This window comes from Varanus komodoensis, unplaced genomic scaffold (genome assembly GCF_004798865.1).
Source record: "Varanus komodoensis strain SLA01 unplaced genomic scaffold, ASM479886v1 scaffold20_1, whole genome shotgun sequence".
Classification (NCBI taxonomy): domain Eukaryota; kingdom Metazoa; phylum Chordata; class Lepidosauria; order Squamata; family Varanidae; genus Varanus; species Varanus komodoensis.
Genome location: NW_025335587.1, coordinates 12,522,166 through 12,542,166, shown reverse-complemented (window position 1 = coordinate 12,542,166; position 20,001 = coordinate 12,522,166). Strand labels below are relative to the sequence as shown.

At 48.4% G+C, this 20,001-nt stretch overlaps 1 protein-coding gene across 7 annotated transcripts in view; it reads left to right on the top strand.

The window, feature by feature from the left end:
- Positions 1–20,001, top strand: part of RASA4B (RAS p21 protein activator 4B) — a 52,485-nt gene that overhangs the window by 9,355 nt on the left and 23,129 nt on the right. For 6 of the 7 annotated variants that reach the window (XR_006414713.1, XR_006414712.1, XM_044429945.1 and 3 more), the window contains exons 2-4: positions 16,780–16,836; positions 17,948–18,061; positions 19,917–19,978. Coding sequence is in view for 5 of the 7 variants with exons in the window: in XM_044429945.1 (XP_044285880.1) it covers positions 16,780–16,836; positions 17,948–18,061; positions 19,917–19,978 (233 nt within the window). In the remaining 2 variants the exon portion in view is untranslated. Of the gene's footprint in view, positions 1–15,831; positions 18,062–19,578; positions 19,979–20,001 lie in introns of those variants that run through there. The other variant, XM_044429943.1, reaches the window with a different exon arrangement.

Below are 20,001 nucleotides of genomic sequence, written 5' to 3'. Positions count from 1 at the left end.
AAAGTTTGCCCCTTGTACACCATATTTGAGAGGACACATTGCAGCCAATGCTTCCATACGCCATTCTGGTCCAAAGCATGTTTGATTTCTAATAATGCTAGGCAAGGTATTTGCTAAGACTGGGCAGAATTTTGCAATGGTGTGTGGTCATGGTTAACTGTAGATCCAATTTTGATTATGTGTCGGTTTGTGGTTAGGGTTGTCAGTGTGTATCTTCAAAGGTTAACACATCTGTCACAAGCTGGAAGCCAGGGCTGTTAATTTGCAAAGCTTTCCTTCATTCTTTTAAAAACAGCTTTGAAAGGAAGGCAACAAGCATCCCTTCCGTTTCATAATGAAGAATTTAGGAGGCTGCCTGGATCTGCTAGACAATTGTTTCCCGCTAGTGCCATCCTGGCTCAACCATTCATCTCCAACCTGGCGCGCTTTGGTTGTGTTGCTGCTTGGGGGATATTGGGAGTTGTAGTCACAGTGCATTTGGAGAGGAGTTTCGGATGCAGGTTTTCCTAAGCCAACTAAGAGAAAGCACTGAAAAACGGGCATGTCCACCAGGGGTCAGAGAGGATGCTTAAGGGTCTGGACCGTGTGACCTCCAAGTCAAGGTTGAAGAAACCAGCCTGCAGAAGAGAAAATTAGGAAAAGGCACACGTGAACAGGCAATAACCATCTGAAGGGTGTTTATGCTGAAGATGAGACGACTCATTCTCTGAACCTTGAGCAGGCAGGACTAAAACCAAGTGGGTCGAAGGTGCCGGGAAGCAGAGTTTGGCTGGACGTGGGGGACAGACTTCCTAATGGAAGGGGCTGTTTGAGAGAGCAGGATGTGTTGGGCCCCCCTTCGTAGGGGGCAAGGAAGCCGAGACTGAGCGGCATTCTGGGCAGGATGTGGCAGCTGCACCCGGGACTGAGCTGGGGGTTGGACTAGATGACCTTGAAGGGTCCTTCCAGCTCCATGATTCAACCAGGAGCGCTTCAGTAGAAAGTACAGGCTGTGCCCCTGAGCTGTGCCTTCGTCCGCCAGATAACGACTCAGAAGTCTGGATCTCGTGCACCTGAGAATCTGTGGGAGAACACCTGCCCCACCACTGGGGCTCTTGCTGGGAGAGATCCTGGGGCCAGGGAGCCCCTGGTGTATCCGATCCCGAGATGAGCTGCCTGCATCCCCCCTTGGATCTTCCTGCCTGCCCTTTCCCTGCCCTTTAAGCACACAGACTATAGAGCACATGCAAATTAGTATATGCAAACTTGGCTGTGTTTCTTATTCTGCCCTGGATCTTTTTGGTGCTTCACACAATTTCTGCTGTAGACAGTTGCATAAATACCAGAGTCCCCAAGCAACTTGCAGTTAAGCATAGGATGTAAAATGTCCTCAAATGAGAGCTTGAGGGAGGAAAGCAAGGGCTAGGCCAGCACTAACATGGGATGAAATCGGAGCCCAGCTGTAGGTCTAGTTAAATCAAGAGGACTAGCACCTTTCACAGCCTGTCTTTTCTCCTCTCCATGAGGACCCCCATATATAAAATCTATTCTACACCCACTGTAGTTTCATTTTCTAGTGACTAATATTTCCCTTCTTTAACGCTGTACGTGAGAAACAGCGTTTCTTTTACCCTCCCGTCGCAGTTTATGTTTTAGTGGAGGGCTTGCGCCTGGGCCATGGGAGGCCTCCGTGGTTGACGGTGGTTCTGTCAACTGAACATAAGCCCTTCCCGAAGGAGGAAATGATTTGATTGTGACCTTTTAAAACTGTTTGTTTAATGCGAACAACTCTGGCAGACGTCTAGGTGGAAAAACATGTTTTGTTACAGGCTGTGAAAACTTTACAGTCTGTTCTTGGGATCAGGGAGAGAAGGCTAAACCCAAATATAAACATATTTTTCAAGCTCAACTGATAGCAACCACTTTTGCAGGTTCATTTCCCCTCCCCTCCCATCAGAGACAATTGAAATGCCTCTTTGGTTTGATGATGCTGTTTTCAGCCTTAAAGTTACACAACTGGAATTTGCATATTATCTTTTCCTGCCTCTGCTTTTTTTTTTTTTTACAGGGTTATTCTTCACTGAATGCTTCAGCCGCTTTTAATTTTTATGTTTTAATAAGATTTTATGGCATTTTAATTGTATTCTTAATAAACTGTGTCAAAGCACCCAAAGAGCTTTGGCTATTGGGCACTATAGAAATGAAATCATAACTCTCCTTGCTTCTTTTTCCTAGAACAGTGTTCAGTAAGCTGCCTCCCTCTTGATGTGTCGGACCTGCATGTTCCCAGAAGCAGGTTGGGGACGGCTGCTCCGGTCTGTAAGCTCCTTGGGGCAGAGCTCTGCCTTGTACCATCTGTGCAGGGACGGTGTGCTTGAGCATATCAAAGTTCTGTGGAGGGCTTTTGTTGCCCCCCCCCCCCAAATGGGCACTGCTTTCAACCCTGCATGTTTCTGCTTGGAAATAAAACCCTTTCGAATATGGCACCTTTTGTCTTAGGACTGAAAAATAGCCGACTAGACCCGGAAATATTTCAGTATTTCAAGCCAAAGGTGTCTTTTGGGGACTGCAGAGACTCAGGAATTGCTCTGTACGCTGCCATTATGTGGCCCTGCAGAGGAAAAAGAACGGTTGCTTGGTTTATAATATTTACATCCCTTTTTCTTTCCAAGAAACTTTTGCCAAACGTCTGAGCCCAAGGCAGGGGTTGTGAGTTAAAAGCTCTCTTAAACCCACCATTTTCGGCATTAATAAAAGCAAATCACATCATCCCAAAACGTGAACATCTCTGGACAGAGTTCAGAAGCGGGACCCGGATCTAGAACGGAGGGTCATGCACAAACGCAGCGGGTGACCACGGCCCAAGCCTCACTTCAGCCTCGGTTCTTGATCTTGCAAACTGGTGCCTTTAATCTGTTTCCTGCTGGTTTTATTGTGTGATGGAGGAAAAGGGCCAGGAGAATATGCTGTACCAGATATACCAAGCTCCTCTGTTTCTGACACTTAGCCCAAGTGTCACTGCTAAAGTAGCTGAAATGACCAAGCTCACACCCAGGAGAGAAATCACAGCAGGCTGGAGAACCCCAAAATTTACAGAAGCTTAAATGGATCTTTCAGGGGATAAAACTTCAGAGAGGAGGGAAACCTTAAACAAGGATGGAGAGTGTCCGTGCCCACAAAGGGCTATGGATGAGAGGGGAACCAGACAGAAATCTGAGAGGTAAGGAGGATGTAGTGGAGTACAGCAGAAGAGGGTATTGCTGGCTGCAGTGTTTTGTTGCAGGTCCCTCTTGTAGACTGATGTTTGCAAAATTCTTGCTTGCATGTCTTAAGCATCTGCTGGTAACCTCTTCCTCTTCAACCATGTAACAAATGCAGCTAGTTTTAAATCTTTTAAAAAGGTCTGATCCAGGCTTCTGTTTAAAGGTGCAAAAATTAACAAGACATGTGCAGAGGAAGTGGGTGGGAAATTAATCTATGATTTGAAAGTTCTGTGCATCAGCCCACAAAAAGTGCAAAGTCAGTAAAAATAGTAATGCTGTGACTTTCAATAGATTAATCAACTCAACTTCTAGCGGATCGTATTTCTTCTCTTTGAAAAATAATATGTTTAAAGTATTTTCTCTGAACGTTCTAAACACTTCCAAGGAGCTTTGCAATGTAATTTCAGATAATGCTCTTAAAGGGCCACTGCCTTGTAAATTTAAAACGGGAACGAAGCCATTTTAAAGAGGAAAAGCAGTTAAATTTGCTGCCAGGGGAAGGGAAGGAGTTCCACACACGTGGGACCACCACCAATCAGACTCCCATCTCTGGTAGCCACTTTTTGGATTTCAAAAAATTCTGCCTGCCAGAGCTGGGCTTTCATCCTGTGCCTTGAGATGAGGGAAACGTTCTGCAAAAACAGGAAATGCTTCGGGGACTTTGATTCCAAGCCTTGGGAATCTTATAGCTTAAAACCAACACGTTCCCTCGCCCCCCACACACACTGTGTCTGGAAATGATGGCAAGTAAAATATTTCATGTCCTGGCAAAGAAGGAATTAGCAGCCTTGCAGCTGCATTGCCAGTGAATGGACTCTTCCAAATAGTCTCCCAGGGACACACCAGACAGAGAGAATTTTAGTAGTCTAGGCTGAATGTTATCCTGGCATGGAGAATAGGCAACTAGGTAGTTGCTCCTAGTTTTCCCTACTGAGATTAGGGAAATACACGTACAATGATTGTATTTTTATTTAAAATCTAGTCATGATGACCAAATTTCCATCCTGACACACAGAGTCAGATTTTAAACAAATCTCTGTCCTTTCATCTTCTTTCTCTTGGAGGTACATTTCATTTTTGGCTGGCAGGGGGTGAGAGGATGCATAAGCCATCCCTCCATGCCAGTGAAATTGACACAGTCTATAAAGCTGGATCTAAGAGCATCTTTAAGTCACAGACCTGCCCTTCCCTGCTTGCTAATCTGTTTTGGGACAAAGCACTGGTGAAAGTTATTCTCTTGTTGAACACATGCGTCTCTCTCGAAACAGAAATTGTATATGGCTTTGAGCCTAAGTGGTTAGTGTAGTGGCTTAAGAAAAGGAGACCGAATTCCAAACATCCCATCAGCCCTAAAGGCAAGGCAGTCGGCCCACCTTGCAGGTTACTTTGAAGAGAAAGGAAGGGGAAACAGTTTCTCTGAGCTTATTTGAGGAGGGCTGTACTGCAGATTTACTAAGTAAACAGTAGTACTGGATTGAATTTATATCCTACCCTTTTCCTCTCTTGTGAGGACTGCAAGGCAGCTGACAGGTCCACACAACAACAGCCCTGTGAGGTGGGAAAGTCTGTTTCTGGCTTAAAGTCACCAGTCATGACTGGGAGGTGGGCTAGAACCCAAATCTTCTGACTCCCCAGTCCAGTGCTTTCACCATCACGTCACGCTGGGTCTGCGATAATACAGTATATCACAGGAGTGAGTACACCCCTCACATTTTGTAAATATTTTATTATATCTTTTCATGTGACAGCCCTGAAGAAATGACACTTTGCTACAATGTAAAGTAGTGAGTATACAGTTTGTATAACAGTGTAAATTTGCTGTCCCCTCAAAATAGCTCAACACACGGCCATCCATGTCTAAACTGCTGGCAACAAAAGTGAGTACACCCCTAAGTGAAACTGTCCAAATTGGGCATTATTAGCCATTTTCCCTCCCCGTGTCATGTGACTCATTAGTGTTCCAAGGTCTCAGGTGTGAAAGGGGAGCAGGTGTGTTAAATTTGGTGTTACCGCTCTCACCCTCTCATACTGGTCACTGGAAGTTCAACGTGGCACCTCATGGCAAAGAACTCTCTGAGGATCTGAGAAAAAGAATTGTTGCTCTGCATAAAGATGGCCTAGGCTATAAGAAGATCGCCAAGGCCCTGAAACTGAGCTGCAGCACGGTGGCCAAGACCAGGCAGCGGTTTAGCAGGACAGGTTCCACTCAGAACAGGCCTCGCCATGGTCGACCAAAGAAGTTGGGTGCACGTGCTCAGTGTCATATCCAGAGGCTGCCTTTGGGAAATAGACGTATGAGTGCTGCCAGCATTGCTGCAGAGGTTGCAGGGGTGGAGGGTCAGCCCGTCAGTGCTCAGACCATGCGCCGCATACTGCATCAAATCGGTCTGCAGGGCTGTCATCCCAGAAGGAAGTCTCTTCTAAAGATGATGCACAAGAAAGCCCGCAAACAGTTTGCTGAAGACAAGCAGACTAAGGACATGGATTAGTGGAACCATGTCCTGTGGTCTGATGAGACCAAGATAAACTTGTTTGGCTCAGATGGCGTCAAGCGTGTGTGGCGACATCCCGGTGAGGAGTACAAAGACAAGTGTGTCTTGCCTACAGTCAAGCACGGTGGTGGGAGTGTCATGCCCTGGGGCTGCATGAGTGCTGCCGGCCCTGGAGAGCTACAGTCCATTGAGGGAACCTTGAATGCCAACATGTCCTGTGACATACTGAGGCAGAGCATGATCCCCTCCCTTCGGAGACTGGGCCGCAGGGCAGTATTCCAACATGATAATGACCCCAGACACACCTCCAAGAGGACCACTACCTTGCTAAAGAAGCTGAGGGTAAAGGTGATGGACTGGCCAAGCATGTCTCCAGACCTAAACCCTATCGGCATCTGTGGGGCATCCTGAAATGGAAGGTGGAGGAGCGCAAGGTCTCTAACATCCATCAGCTCTGTGATGTCGTCATGGAGGAGTGGAAGAGGACTCCAGTGGCAACCTGTGAAGCTCTGGTGAACTCCGTGCCCAAGAGGGTTCAGGCAGTGCTGGAAAATAATGGTGGCCACACACAATATTGACACTTTGGGCCCAATTTGGACAGTTTCACTTAGGGGTGTACTCACTTTTGTTGCCAGCGGTTTAGACATGGATGGCCGTGTGTTGAGCTATTTTGAGGGGACAGCAAATTTACACTGTTATACAAACTGTATACTCACTACTTTACATTGTAGCAAAGTGTCATTTCTTCAGGGTTGTCACATGAAAAGATATAAAATATTTACAAAATGTGAGGGGTGTACTCACTCCTGTGATATACTGTAGTTTTGTCTTGCATATTTTTTCTAGTGAAGTATATTAATGGTATTCCACTTTTTTGCCTGTTAAATTAGTTGTGACTTCCTGCTTCTCCAGTGATCTTCCATACAGTACATCTCCTTAATCTATGATAGCACCTTCAGTTGCATTTTTAAAGCATTTTATAAAATCAGGATGAAATAAATGAATATTTTTCACTCCCCTTGTCTAGGGTGTAAGTGCCTCTTGTGTTTTTCTGGCCGAGACTTGTGCTTTATAAATATTCCCTGAACTGTCTAGGTAATACTTTGCCTCTATAAATACCTGGTATCCCCTTGTGCTGTCCACAATATCCTTGAGTTTTTTCTTCTTGCAGTCCTAGCAATAACCAGCAGCCAAAAGGTTAATTGCGGAGTTCTGCAGTTGCGTATCCAGCGGCTTCCAGCGGCCCACTTCCACCCCATGCACACTTTTAATGGCTGTTTATTTTTCAGCAGAATGGAATTACATTTCATTTAGCCTGGAAATGATTAACGAACGCGAAGGCTGGGGAGCTCGCTTGGGGGGCTGAACAGGGAACAATTCACGAGTGCATTCCATTGTCTGGCTGCCTTGAACTGCTCCCCACCTCCCGCATTGCCAGCTGGAAAGGGGAACAGGCTGTTCGAAAAGGGAAAGCGGAGATCCTGGCAGCGGAGGGTTCCCGCCCCGCTTCGTGTTTTGCCCAACAGTGTGTGGGCACAGTGGCGAGTGGCGAATGCCCTCGGATGCCCTCTGCTGCAGGAGCCCGGCTTCGGCTTTGATGGCATCTCTGTTGGACGAGCTGCTCGGTCTGAGTCCGGTTCAGAGATCATGAGCCATCCGAGTCGGGTTTTGAAGCTGCACCTCAGCAGCACCTGGACTGGAGACTCATAAACCAAACCTCCCCGTTCAGGTCTCCGATTTTGGAGCAAAGGTGCAGAAGTGTGGCTTGGACCAGCTCTCTTGCTAGGCAGAATGAGGCCGCTGCCTCAGGCGGCAGGTGCAGGGAGGTGGCACCGAGGTCTGTGTGGAGAGGCCTGCTTTGCGCCTCCTTAACCCGCCTGCTTTCTTCCGGGAAGTGGAGGATGCCTTCCTGAATCTGTGCCAAAGACGGATTCTCCCACCAGTCTAGGCGACTTTTGCTCGGGGTGTGAAGGAGGGAGCTCCAGGGTTTTCCACCTCAGGCAGCAAAACACTTTGGTGCAGTCCTGAAAACAGCAGTCAAATTGTTGCAGCCTTCCTTGCCATGGAGAGAGGCAGGATTGCTCTTTCAGGCGCAACAGCCTCTTCTGAAGTTGCATCCATGCATGTAAACCAGCACCCGGGAGTCCTGTGCAGGTCGGTGTCCTGGCTGGCCATCTTGCTTTGGTGCTGCCGCTTCCCTCCTCCTGGTGATCCCCAAGGAGTCCCTCACGGGCAGCTTTTGAGGCTGTTGCTGCCCGGACGAATACTGCCCTGGCCTGCCTTGGCTTACAGCTCCTCACTGATCTGGCCACCTTCTTGGAGACCTTGGCCAGGTTTGCTGTCAGTGGAGCTCAGAACGGGCTCTCTCGCTTCCTCTCGGCCGTGTGGCAGGGTGCAAGCAAGTCCACAGAAATGCATGCGGCCCTCAAGACCCGCCTCTCTCCACCAGGCTGCCTGTCGGCCTCCAGGTCGAAATGTGCGCAACCAGGAGCTGAGCGGCCTGGGCTCCTTTTCTCAGTCGCCTCCCGCTGATCTGGGTTTAGTGCAGGGCCCCTCCCTTCCCTGCGCGTTCAGAGTGAGGATGCCGAAGCTCTTCCGGCCGGCCGAGAACCCGACTGCATTTTGTAAGAGCTCCCGGGCCCTCTTTGAGCGATGGACCGGGTTGAATGCCGAAGCTGCAGGTTTGCAGGGCTGTTCCCCGAGGACTCAGCTGTGGCGCCTTAGCTGATACCGGACTTATTTATATTATGTTATGCTGTTTATGCAGTTTTTCTTTTTGCTGTATACCATTCCTGTGACTGATTGGACAGTATATAAAAGCTTAAATAAATAAACTCAGCAGGGAAGGACAGACTGAAGGCTGCTAAGCAACTGCATTTGCAGCCCTTGGCAAACTGGAGAGGTAGGTCAGGAGAGGGCAAGCGGCAGGTCTGCAGTCAGGGGGGGAGAGGCAGAAGTAACAGTCTGGGATGCTGAAGGTTTCTGTTGTATTTGACCCCCCCCCCCCCGATGAGCCGGCTTTTGGCCTGCAGGTGCCACACCTGTTACTCTTCCCACATCTTTCCATGTGAAGTTTATTCCTGAAAATCCACTTCTCCACTCTGGGTACATAATTTTTTACAAACAGGGTGTCGTAAAATACAGGCTCTTTAAAGACACTCAGAGAGATGCTTTAGAGTGCATATAAATGAGATGCAAACGGTGCTCTTTCTCATTCCATCGAGCCGAGTCCCAGGTCTTCTCTGTGCTCAGCACCGCCCGGCCTCCAATTCCTTTTGCCGCATTTGCCACATCTGAAGTGCATGACTCAGTCGTTTCGCGTTCTCCCACATCTGAAGGCGCTCTACTCAGGTATCTTCCTGTAGCAGGTCTGTTTTCTCACCCAATTCCCTGTTTGTTTGTTTTTTAAAGCCCTCTTTCTCATAGTGGCTTCCAGCTTCTCACTTCCCCAGTGGAGCATCAGTGAGTGAGTTGCTTCCTTTCCGCAGCTCCCCTGTTCTCTGGTCCAGGGGAAAGGAGAGCAAACAAGCAAGCTGCGGTGCTGAAAAGCAGCAGCAAGCTGCGGGGCAGCCCTGAGCGTGAAATTTGCTTCTTCAAGCTCCTAACTTCTGCTGTTGAGGAGCTGAAGGTGCAGGGGGAATGAAATGAAGGTGTTGTCAGTTTGTGTGGCAATTCCCCCAACACACACTAATCAGGAGCCTGACTGAAACAACCCTGTTAGTATTCTAAGGCTTCTGAATGGGAAAGCAGAGGGAGAAATTTCCCTGCACAGAAAAAGCTTGCATGTCAGGGATGAAGTTTCTTGCCCTGCTAGCTTTGTGTGTGCAGAGAGAAGGGCGTATTCTGCCTTGCAGGAATGAGCCTCCAATTTATACCCCAAAGCCCAGTTCTCCCCTGCACATACACACTCTGAAAGAAAAAGACAAAACAGGAAGCCGTAATATTTTGTAACTGGAACAAGATGGGCCTGTAGTGGGGAAACACAATTTCTGGTAGGGAGGCTATTTTCGAACCAGGGGGAGGAATCCTCTTCCCCCATCGTCTTGCCACCTTTCGACCAAGTTTGTCCTGGTTTCGGTAGCCTCCTGCAGAAATACAGGAACTTCTGTTAGCTCATGCGCTTTCTAAATGTCATCTCTTGCACATTTGGGGCTTGTAGTCCAACACACCTGGAGGCCACCCCGTTGGATAAAGCAACTGGAAGGGGACAACCACTTTTGCCTTGTCGCCAAGGGCCCAGAAATTAACAACAACAACGACGACTCCTGTTCTGCTACTGTATGCATTGTAAGGGCGGTCTAAACTTGTCCTGGTGTCGCACTGGGGTCCATTAAGGTGGCTGCTGGGCCTCTCTTTTGGTGGTGTGCGTCAAAGTGAAAAAGAGGGCACAGATTACCATAAACTTGGCACGTGCGTGCACATTTATTCTGCTCGCCAGATGCAGGACTGCCTAAGGCAACTGGGAGCAACTCCTGAAAGCCGCCTTGGTCTGGATGGTCGATTTGAGGACTGCGGCCTGTTATAGGCTGCGCGGCCACTGGCGGCAAAGTGAATTAAGGATGCCTGTTTAGACGGAGAACGGCCTACAACTCCCAGCATGCCCCAGCCAGTCAGGAATGATGGGCTCTGTAGTCCAACACCATCTAGGGCACTGCCAGGTTCCTGGCCTGATTGTGCTTCGGAACTCAAGGCACGGGACCACCCGGCTGCCCCTTTCCGACTACAGCTCCTCAGTGGGAACGGCCGTGCCCTTTGTCTGGCAATTGCAACCTGCAGATTTGTAACCAAACGGGAACATTCCAGGTGCCAGGAGGCCCCCGGGAACACTTTCCCGCAGGAATGGGGAAGGTTCCACTGCAGGGCTTCTCCCGAGCTGCTTGCAAGGAGGAGAGCCAGTGTGGTGTCGTGGTTAAGAGCGTGCGACTAGGACTCAGGCGATCCGGGTTCGAGTCGCTGCTCAGCCATGGAGCCAACTGGGTGACTTTGGGCCAGTCACAGACCCTCAGCCCAACCTACCTCACAGGGTTGTTGTTGTGGGGATAAGATGGAGGAGGAGAATGATGTAAGCTGCCTTGAGCCCTTTGTAGGAAAAAGGCAGGATATAAATCCGAAAATAAATAATTTTTTAAAAAGTGCCTGGTACTTGGGGTGGGCATGCATCATGGAGTGAACCCGGCTTCTGTGAGGGGCCCCCGCCTTCATCTCCACCACTGCAGGTGCAAAAGCAAAGCCACGGTTTGCCAGAAAGTAGAGCGGGGGCTGCTCCCTGGCTCCTGGCCTACGTGCCGCCAGCAGCCGCGCCTCTGGGCCTGTGCGATCCGTTGTCCCTCTGCCGGAACCCCAGCCTTTCCCGTTCCCCGTGGAGGATGTCATTTGCAGCACGTTAATGAGGGTTTTCCCATATCGGGTGAGTGCCCAGCCAAGGCGGAGATGCCGCAGTTCCTAATTCAGTGACAGCTGCTCTGTTGATTTCCTCCCCAATGAACCCTGGACTCCAGCCAGCAATTTCCCGAGCAAGCGCCTGCGAAGTCTAAAGGAGGCCTCAGATCCTCTGTGCAAAGAAAGTCTGTTTCAAAGCAAACGTGTGCAGGGGAAAGAAACTCGGCCTGCCTCTTCTACCAAGTCATGGGCATCTGCCCTTGGTCCTTTGTGTGACTGAAAGGAGACGGGCTGGGTTCAGTTTGCAGGGCCTCCAAGTCTGGCTGAGGAACATGCTCAGGTGAAGGCCTGAAGTACAGCTATAGGGCAGTGCGACTGGATGGAGAACCAGCCGTGCCTAATAAAAGCCTGCATTCTGTCCTAGCAGACAGACCTGGCTCCACACACACTAAAAGCCCTTGAGCGCTGAGCAAAGCTGTCGGAGTTGGACATGAGGCACCTTCCTCCTGGCGTGGGCCCTGCTGTTGTGTGTAGCCGGAGGAGTCAGGTCCCCCACCCCCTTTGCCCCATAGCGGGAGGGGATAACGCCTCCGGCCCTCACAGCACACGGCTGTGTGGACTGCAGAATTACCGTATTTTTCGCTCTGTAAGACGCACCTGACCATAAGACGCACCTAGTTTTTAGAGGAGGAAAACAAGAAAAAAAATATTCTGAATTAAATGGGCACATAATCACAGGCACATTCCCCATCACTTCCCCATGGGCTTCATTAAAAGACGGGTTGCCATTTGAAAACACACACCGACCTGTGATTAACAGCTCTCACCTGCGCCGGGGGGGGCGGAGCAAGGCGCACCAAGTGTGTGCCTGCCAGGTGGTGCAGGCGGCCGGCAGCGTCCCAGGCGTCGGGCACACACGCACATTCGCTCTATAAGACACACAGACATTTCCCCTTACTTTTGAGGGGGGAAAAGTGCGTCTTATAGAGCAAAAAATACGGTGTGTGCTGCTTAAGGAAGTCTGCTCCTCGTGGCTAAGTTATCGCAGGTTTCAGTTACATGGAGCAAGGGGCGCCCCCTTCTTTATGTGCCCACCTGCCCCTTGGGACCTGAGGCAGAGGTCCTTCTTGGGGATCCCTCATGGGAGGAAGAGTAGCACCCCCAGTTTGGAATACGCTCCCCAGGGCACCATTACTTTATTCTTTTTGGCGTCGGGTGAAAATCTTTTTATTTCCCCAACATTTAATTAGTTTTATCTTTGATTTTATCCAAATGGTTGGACGCAGTGTGTTGTTTATTGGTATGTGGTTGGTTCTGTTTTGTTTTGTTTGTATGCTATCCAGAGATTCTAGTATCGAAGGGCAGATAAAAATTGTCAGTAAATAAATAAATTTCATTTAACATGTTTTAAAGACAAAATAATTTTGAGGTGCACCCTTAACATCCCTTTAGTATGCATGCCAAGTTTCAGAGGGCTAGGTTTTGAGCTCAGGGTACAGATAGACTTCCTGTTTTGCTATAAGTAGATATCACGAGTGCCATAGTTTAGCCTCTGAAGGCTAATTGAACACACACAGACACGGGTTATAGAAACAGAGCCAGTCAGAAGGGGTCTCCCAGGCCATCTAGTCTGACCCCTGACTCCAGCCGGCTCCACCCATGACATGCCTGCCATATGCATTATAGGATCTCTTAGCTCTGCATTTGATCAGCCCTGCAAAATATCAAGGTAAGCATGTGCTGAGCACTTTCTTCTCACCTCTACCAGAGCATAAAGGGCGACATCTTAGCAGGGTTGAGATGTGGGTGCCGGTGCTCCCTTGTTTAGAAAGCGCATTGCAGGAAACCCAATCTAAAATTTTGGCGCACGGTCTCCTTCGACCTCAAGCTTCAGTCGAGAGGATGACAAACAGAGCTGATCCCAAGGGGGCAAGCAGCCGAGTTCTCTGGAAGGGAAGGTATTGGGTCATAGGGCCCAAAGCGTCTCTTCGCCTGGTGCTATAAATAGGCATTCTGCTTGCTCACGGCCTGCTCTTTGGAAGGTGAACGGCCTGCATTTGGATGTTTCTGCCTTCTTCAGGCTGGGGGGTGGGGGGTCCTAGGTACCAAAAAGATGTTGGATTCAGGCAGGTGAAAAAGCTTCTGCCAGACTGTCCATTTCAACACTCACTCAAGACTGGGAGCATAAAAGGGAAGCGTGGGCAGGCATTTGATTTCCCTATTAAAAAAAAACAACTTCAGAATAATTTGGTGCGGCACAAGGAGCAGAAAGGCATCTGGTCCATGAAATCAGATGCAACAGAAGTTCTCTCGGCCCCGGTCCTGTTTTTCAGCCAGCAGGATGATGGGGAAGATGGCGTCCTAGAGATTCGGTGCTCTAGTAAGTTGCTAATTCTGACAACCCTATACTGGAAGGATCTCTTGCTGCATCTAATGTCCAGAGAACAGTATTTTCAACAAGCTCAGGGATGCACAGGGCTTTTGTGTACCTTCAACACTCCCCCCCCCCCCGCAGCCCTTCCTGGCATGCACAATACGTGAAGAACTCTTCAGTTGACCATAGTTACCTGTTGTGTCAGAACTGCATATCTGTGATGGCCAGCTTTAGAACTAGCCAGGATTCTAGTCCTGATCCTAGTTTGTTACAATCCTGGTCAGTGCCGCAGCTGGGTTCTTATAGCACAGGGAACCCAGAGGTCGCAGAAGATGCTTGGGTTTAATTTTGAAAAGAATTTGTGCTTTTTGAAGGGCTCTGTGTTCTGAAGTTTGCTTAAGGCAAAATGTTGATTTTGTTGAGAGCAGATCTGCGCTTTGGAGTTTCCTCCATCCATTTCACCTACTTTCCCACCAGCGGGACAAAGAGAATTGGTCCTCGGTGGTTCTCTGATCGTTAAGCGATGATGTAGCCATTGCTTTGATGAGGGGGAGCAAAAGCAGGTGGTGGTCAGGAGAAGGTAGGTTTGTTTTGTGGGAGGGGACCCTTTGAGGATGCTTTGCCAAAAGACCCCCCGCCCCGAAACCTGTGGCTGGCACTCATGCACATAAACTCCGGCCTTGCAGATGCTGTTGATGGTTTCATTTTTTCCAGGGCTCCACTGAGTCCTGTCAGAAACGGTCTGTGAACACGTGACGCCCACTCCCCTAAAATAAAAACAAAGGTTTATCCGCCTTACCTACTCGCTTCTTCTAAAAAGACAAATGTGGACCCAGCCATCCTCCTTGCTCTCTCTCTCCTCCACGCTTCTTTCTTAAGTTCACATTCCTGCTCTCTCTGCAAGCTGGGGGGAAATGCAAGCATTTTTAACAATCGCTTTTCCTCTTCGCCAGATCCTCTCTCTGTCTCTGGAGCTTTGTTCCTCTTTATATTTGAACAGAAGTTTTGCTTCCGAACAGAAACGGCACAAGGCTGCAATGCGTTGGCGAGGTTACGTGGTTTCCCCTAGCTTGGAGCATCGGTTGCTTCCGCAACTCTTGCGTGACTTGGCAGGCCACTTCATCACCTCACGATTTAAAATGCAGTCATGTTTGTAAGAAATGCACCCTATTTTCATTGCAAGCTTTGCTGATTAAAGCCCATCCTCCCCAAGTAGCATCAAGGAAATCCATTTTCTTTTTTTCCCCCCAGCCTGAGGCCCTTTGGCCGGGTTGGGCTGGGACTCCCATAATCCCCCACCAGCAATCTGAAGGATAATGGAAGTTGTAGGCCACATCTGGAGCGTCCCCCGTCAAGGAAGGCTGTCATAAAGTCCCGGATCTGCCCACCCACGTGCTGTCTGTGCTCCGTGCGCCAGCGATTCTCCAATAGATCCGCCACCGAATGCATTGACAAAGAGTGTGGAAATCTGCATAAAGCGTGCCGGTGCTCGTTTGCAGGCATAAATGTGATGCGGAACAGATTTTCATCGTTAAATGGCAATCCTCTGTGTTTTGCCCTGTTTCGGAAGATTTTGAGATTTTTACCTGGATGGGTGCCGACTGCACCACTACCCAGCTTTGCTTTTGGATGGGCTTATAAGCTTCAACTGGGCTTGGACTTCAAAGAGAGGACTGGCCCCGACAAGGCTTTTGATGACGCCCTGTCCCCTTGCTGCATCGCGATCCCAGTTCCTCAGTTTCAAGTGGCGAATGGGCATTTTCAGTGCAGCCGCTCGAAAGCCGGTTCCCGCTGCGTTGAGCCACCCGCAAGTCCTGGGCCGGGGGTTTGTTGCTTGACAATATCCCCACCCTGAAAAAAAGATTTTTTAAAAGCTGGAGTTTGATCCGTACAGTGACTAACCCACGTTTTGAAGGGCCCGAGTTCACAGGATGCATCTGTTAGCGTTGGAACTGGAGGGAAACCTCACCTTTAAACTTCTTTTTCATCCAATGTCAAGCAAAGGGGGCTGACATGACTCTGTTGCTTCCACTAAATAATGCCATACGGCAGTGATGGCGGATCTTTTAGAGACCGAGTCCCAAACTGCACCCCAAAACCCACTTATTTATCGCAAAGTGCCAACACTGCGATAAAACCTGAAAACTGAGGTTTTAGTTTAGAAAAAACAACTCACAGCCTGTCCAAACAAATCTCTCCCTCCCTCCCTCCCTCCCCCCCCCCCCCCCCCCCCCCCCGGCAGCACCCTGACCGGCCATGCGAAAGCTCGGACGAGTCGTGGCTCGTGACGTCATCCCCTGGCGCCGCTACTCCTTTCCGAGCACGCGCATGGCCCCTATGTGCGCTGTTATCTGTTGCTCGGCTGCTGGGGCGATGCTGGGGCGACTGGGCTCGCGTGCCGGCAGAGGGGGCTCTGGGTGCCCGCTGTGGCACATGTGCCGTAGGTTCGCCGCCACTGCCTTACAGTATTTTATTATCTTGCTTGCCTTGCTTAGGGGTCCAGGCCCTTTTGGGTCAGTGAGCACAGGTGGACTTTGGAGTGTGTTGTGGGCACTGTCACAAAATGGCTGCTTTGGAGTTGGCTTGCTGATTCCTAAAATGCTGCGTTGGTGGGATGGGCTGGTCACAGAACATCCATTTTCCCAGAAGTCCATGGAGATAAAAAGAAAAAAAAAGAAAATTGACTTATCCAAGAATCTTCAGATAAAGCACAGGTGGTTCCTGGGCACCAAAACAAAAAAGGGATTGTTTTGAGCCCAGATAATGACGACTCAGCAGGGACCCAAGGATGTGTCCACGAACCCATGAGCACCACGCTGGAGACTTCAGCATTGCACCAGTTAAAGCGTTCAGCACAAGGAGACTCTTTCCTGAAAGTAGTTTATTTTTATCTTGGTCCTCAGTCAAAAGGATTTACAATGAATCAGTAAGCAAGATAAACCTCTCCTGCAGGCTTACAGTCTAAGTAAGTTGTGGCACACGAGGAACGACAGAGGAGGAGGGAAGAGGAAAGCAGAATTTTATCAGGACTAGTGGAATGGCCCTGCTTAACTTCTGCCTCCTGGGGCCTGGGTGCTAGGGTGGGACAGAATACCCAAACCTGGCTCTGATATTCCCTTCAGATGCTCCTCTCTCCCGCCTTCCCATGGAACAGGTGAAGGTCAGCACAATTCTGGGCCAGATAGAAAAGTTAACAGCCTCCTATGCCCGCTCAGTAGTTCATGTACTGCAGAAATCTTTAATTCTTTGCTTCTATGGATAGACGTATTAGTATTTTTCCTTCCCTTTATAGTACTGGCAGCAGTGACCCTTACTGCATTGTGAAAATTGACAACGAAGTCATCATCAGGTGAGTTCTAAACAGGTTCGAAACTAAAAGTCCTTCTATTCCATAAGGCATTTAAAAAGACACAGTGTTTCTGGCGATAATTGCATTTTTTGGAAGTGTCTAGTCTGTTCTGTTTCATTTCTTTATTTACAGCAGTTACATGTTTAGTTGTAAGCTGATTTGTGCTGGATTTTAAAATCACAGAAAGGTGGGATCAAACTGTTGGAATCAAACAATATTCAATTAGGAACCTGATGGGTAATGAAGGCTGACAGTGGGCATGGGCGGCATAGAAGTCGTCGTTTTTGCCCCATGGACCGGCTCCCCAATATGTGCTCCTGCAACGAAATGTTGCAGCATGGAAGGAGAATTCCAGCGCTGGCCTCTTCCCAAGCCACTCATTCCCCTTCCCATTTCCAGAGCACGAATGCTGCCTTTTAAGGTAAAGTTGGTTTACATCAAAATAAAGCCTGAGGCAGCAGTGGGAGCCTCATCCTTTAATAATAAAAGCTAAATCAAAACGGGGCGTGTGTGGGAGGGGGGAGGAAAGAACAGCCGTTAAGAGAAGAAGAAAAGAAACTGGCGCCTCTCCTTACTGAAAAGCAACTTGAAATAAAAAGGTTTTTTGACTGTGTGCTGAACTTTCTTGGAGAGGGGCAGAGAACAGCTTTTCCCTGGCTGCATCCCTGCCCATGCTTTGGGTTAAAATTCCCACCATCCCTGGCACTGGCAATCTGTCTGGGGCTGATAGGTATCTAAAACATCTGGCAGGACCCAGGTGAAGGAAGTCTGGTCCGGATAATAATAGTCCAAGCCGATGAAAGCCCTGACTTTGGCATAAAGCCTTTTCATTCGGTGATTTGGGATTTTCAAATGATGGAAGTGTGGTGGGAAGATGCTGCATATTTCTTGGCAAGGTGTCTATCCAACTATATTTCTTGAATTACCCCACACCCTTCATAAAGTGGATTCATCCAGCGGCTGCTGAGGTGCCACCGCTGGGAAGACCCTGCTGTAACGGGCTCATGCCATGGCCTGAGAAAGATGCATCTTTTCCCTGGGGCGAATCTAGCATACGGACACAGCTTTTGCTCTCAGCAGGATCCTTTTTGTCTGTCTCATCCTCCTCCAGGACGGCCACAGTATGGAAAACCTTGTTTCCATTCTGGGGCGAAGAATACGAAGTCCACCTGTCACCTAATTTCCACTGCGTCTCTTTCTATGTGATGGATGAAGATGCGCTAAGGTACAAGATCGTGTGGACTTTCCTCTCTGTGCAACACCTGTAACATCATTTCCAGCTTGCACCAAGAAAAGCAGGCTCAGATCCAGCCCAGAGCTCAGGTGCCACCCTCTGGTGCATTTAATGCAGCAGTTTTCTGCAAAGGGGAGCTGAATTTCATCTCAGAGGCAGCCATTATGCCTACCTTGCATCTCCATAGATCTGTCTCCTGTTTGATGCTGTATCTCTGGCCACCTTCTCTCAGGGCCCTGTTTTTCAGCCTCTGGTGTCCTGCGATGGTTTTGTCTGCAGGAAAAATGGTGGGGAAACAGGCAAAAGGTTTTAAGGCATTGTTTAATCTGCTGGAAACGTCAGCAGGTTGCAAAATGCAGCAGCTGCCTCACAAACAAACAACCTTCCAGGCTGTTCCCAGCGGCTTGGGGTTTGTTTAAGGCCTTTATAGTCATTTTCAGATTGCCTTTCAGAGTGTCTCTCGAGACAGAAGACCAGATTAAATGTAAAAAATAAAAATGCAGCATCCACCACTTTCAAGGGATTTTCCCTCCAGGGTCTTTGCACTTTTGCAGACCTGAATGTATTTATTTTTAACATTCATTAGTGTTGGTACTTGTAGTGTGAACATCAGAAATGGGGTGCAAATGCCTGGAAGGCCATTTTTAATTTCGTTTGGCCTCTTAGCTCCCTAACCGTGTGTTTGCTTTAGAGCAATATATCAAAGTAACAGTGCAAATATTAAAACACTGGCAATAAAACTGCGAGCGCTGGTTAGAACCTGATTTAGTTAAGATTTCAAGAGGGCCAGGACGGGGAAAACTTTTAAAAGGGATCCCTTCCTCATACTAAGAGGACGCGAAGAGCTGCTCCAGAGAAGTTTCTTTGACTGGTTACTGGTTCTGGGTTTTTTTCCAGCCAATAACCAAGGCAAAATACGAATTCTTACCCTCTACAAATAATATTTTCAGCTCCAGGTTATATCTATGTAGTCTGAAATGCTTGGGCATTTCAGATTTTTATTAACCTGAATTCATCATTTAAATCATTTTAATATTGTTAATTCATTTTTAGTGAATTACAATTAACTATAAGATAAAACCAGGAGCAAGCATAGAAAGGTAAAGAATGACAGAAGGAAGTGTAAAGGCATTCATACCATGGATATTGCCACGTGTTTCGTTAGTATTTTGCTAAAGAGAGTTGTACCACCATATAATAAACCCCAAATGTTATTTCCACATTAATGTTCAAGGGACTTGTTTATTTGACTATTATTTTAGAAATATATGGCTCACCTTTTAGTCCAGATGGAGCTCTTCAGCAAGCTTACGTTTAAATTTAAAACCATTTCAAAGCTCTCAAAATATTGCGGTGGTTGTAACTTCTAAAGAAGTACCAGAATTCGAATTCTAAAAAAAGTTATCAGCAGCCTTTTGGGTTCCGCCCGACCGGACATGGTTCAGTTCTTCAGGCCGCATATATGCAGACTATCGGTCTGCTAACTGAACTTGCATTTGCTTTTCAAGATTGCAGTACCTCTTGTTAGCTGGAAGAGATGGGAATGTTACTCGTTCCTTCTGCGGAAAGGCTGTGTGGTGTGAGAAAGATACAGCCATGTTTTGGCATGGTACGGACGTTCAGACATCAGTATTTTACCGCGATCATTAAATACTCTCACCCGAAATGTTTTGAGAGTGCAAACTTGTACCACTGGTGCGAAGAGTTCCTGTTTCATGACAGCTTTTCTAGTGAGTTGTTTTCTCTGTGCGCCCATGTTGGGTGTTGGTGACGGAGAGGGAGCTAACAGGAGCAGACTTCCACCAAGAAAAATGCCCTGCGTTTTTGTCTCTTTTCCTCCCACCAGCCGAGATGACGTGATCGGGAAAGTCTGCCTCAGCCAGAGCCTGTTGATGGAGTCTCCCAAAGGTGAGCGATCGGCCCTTCGTCAG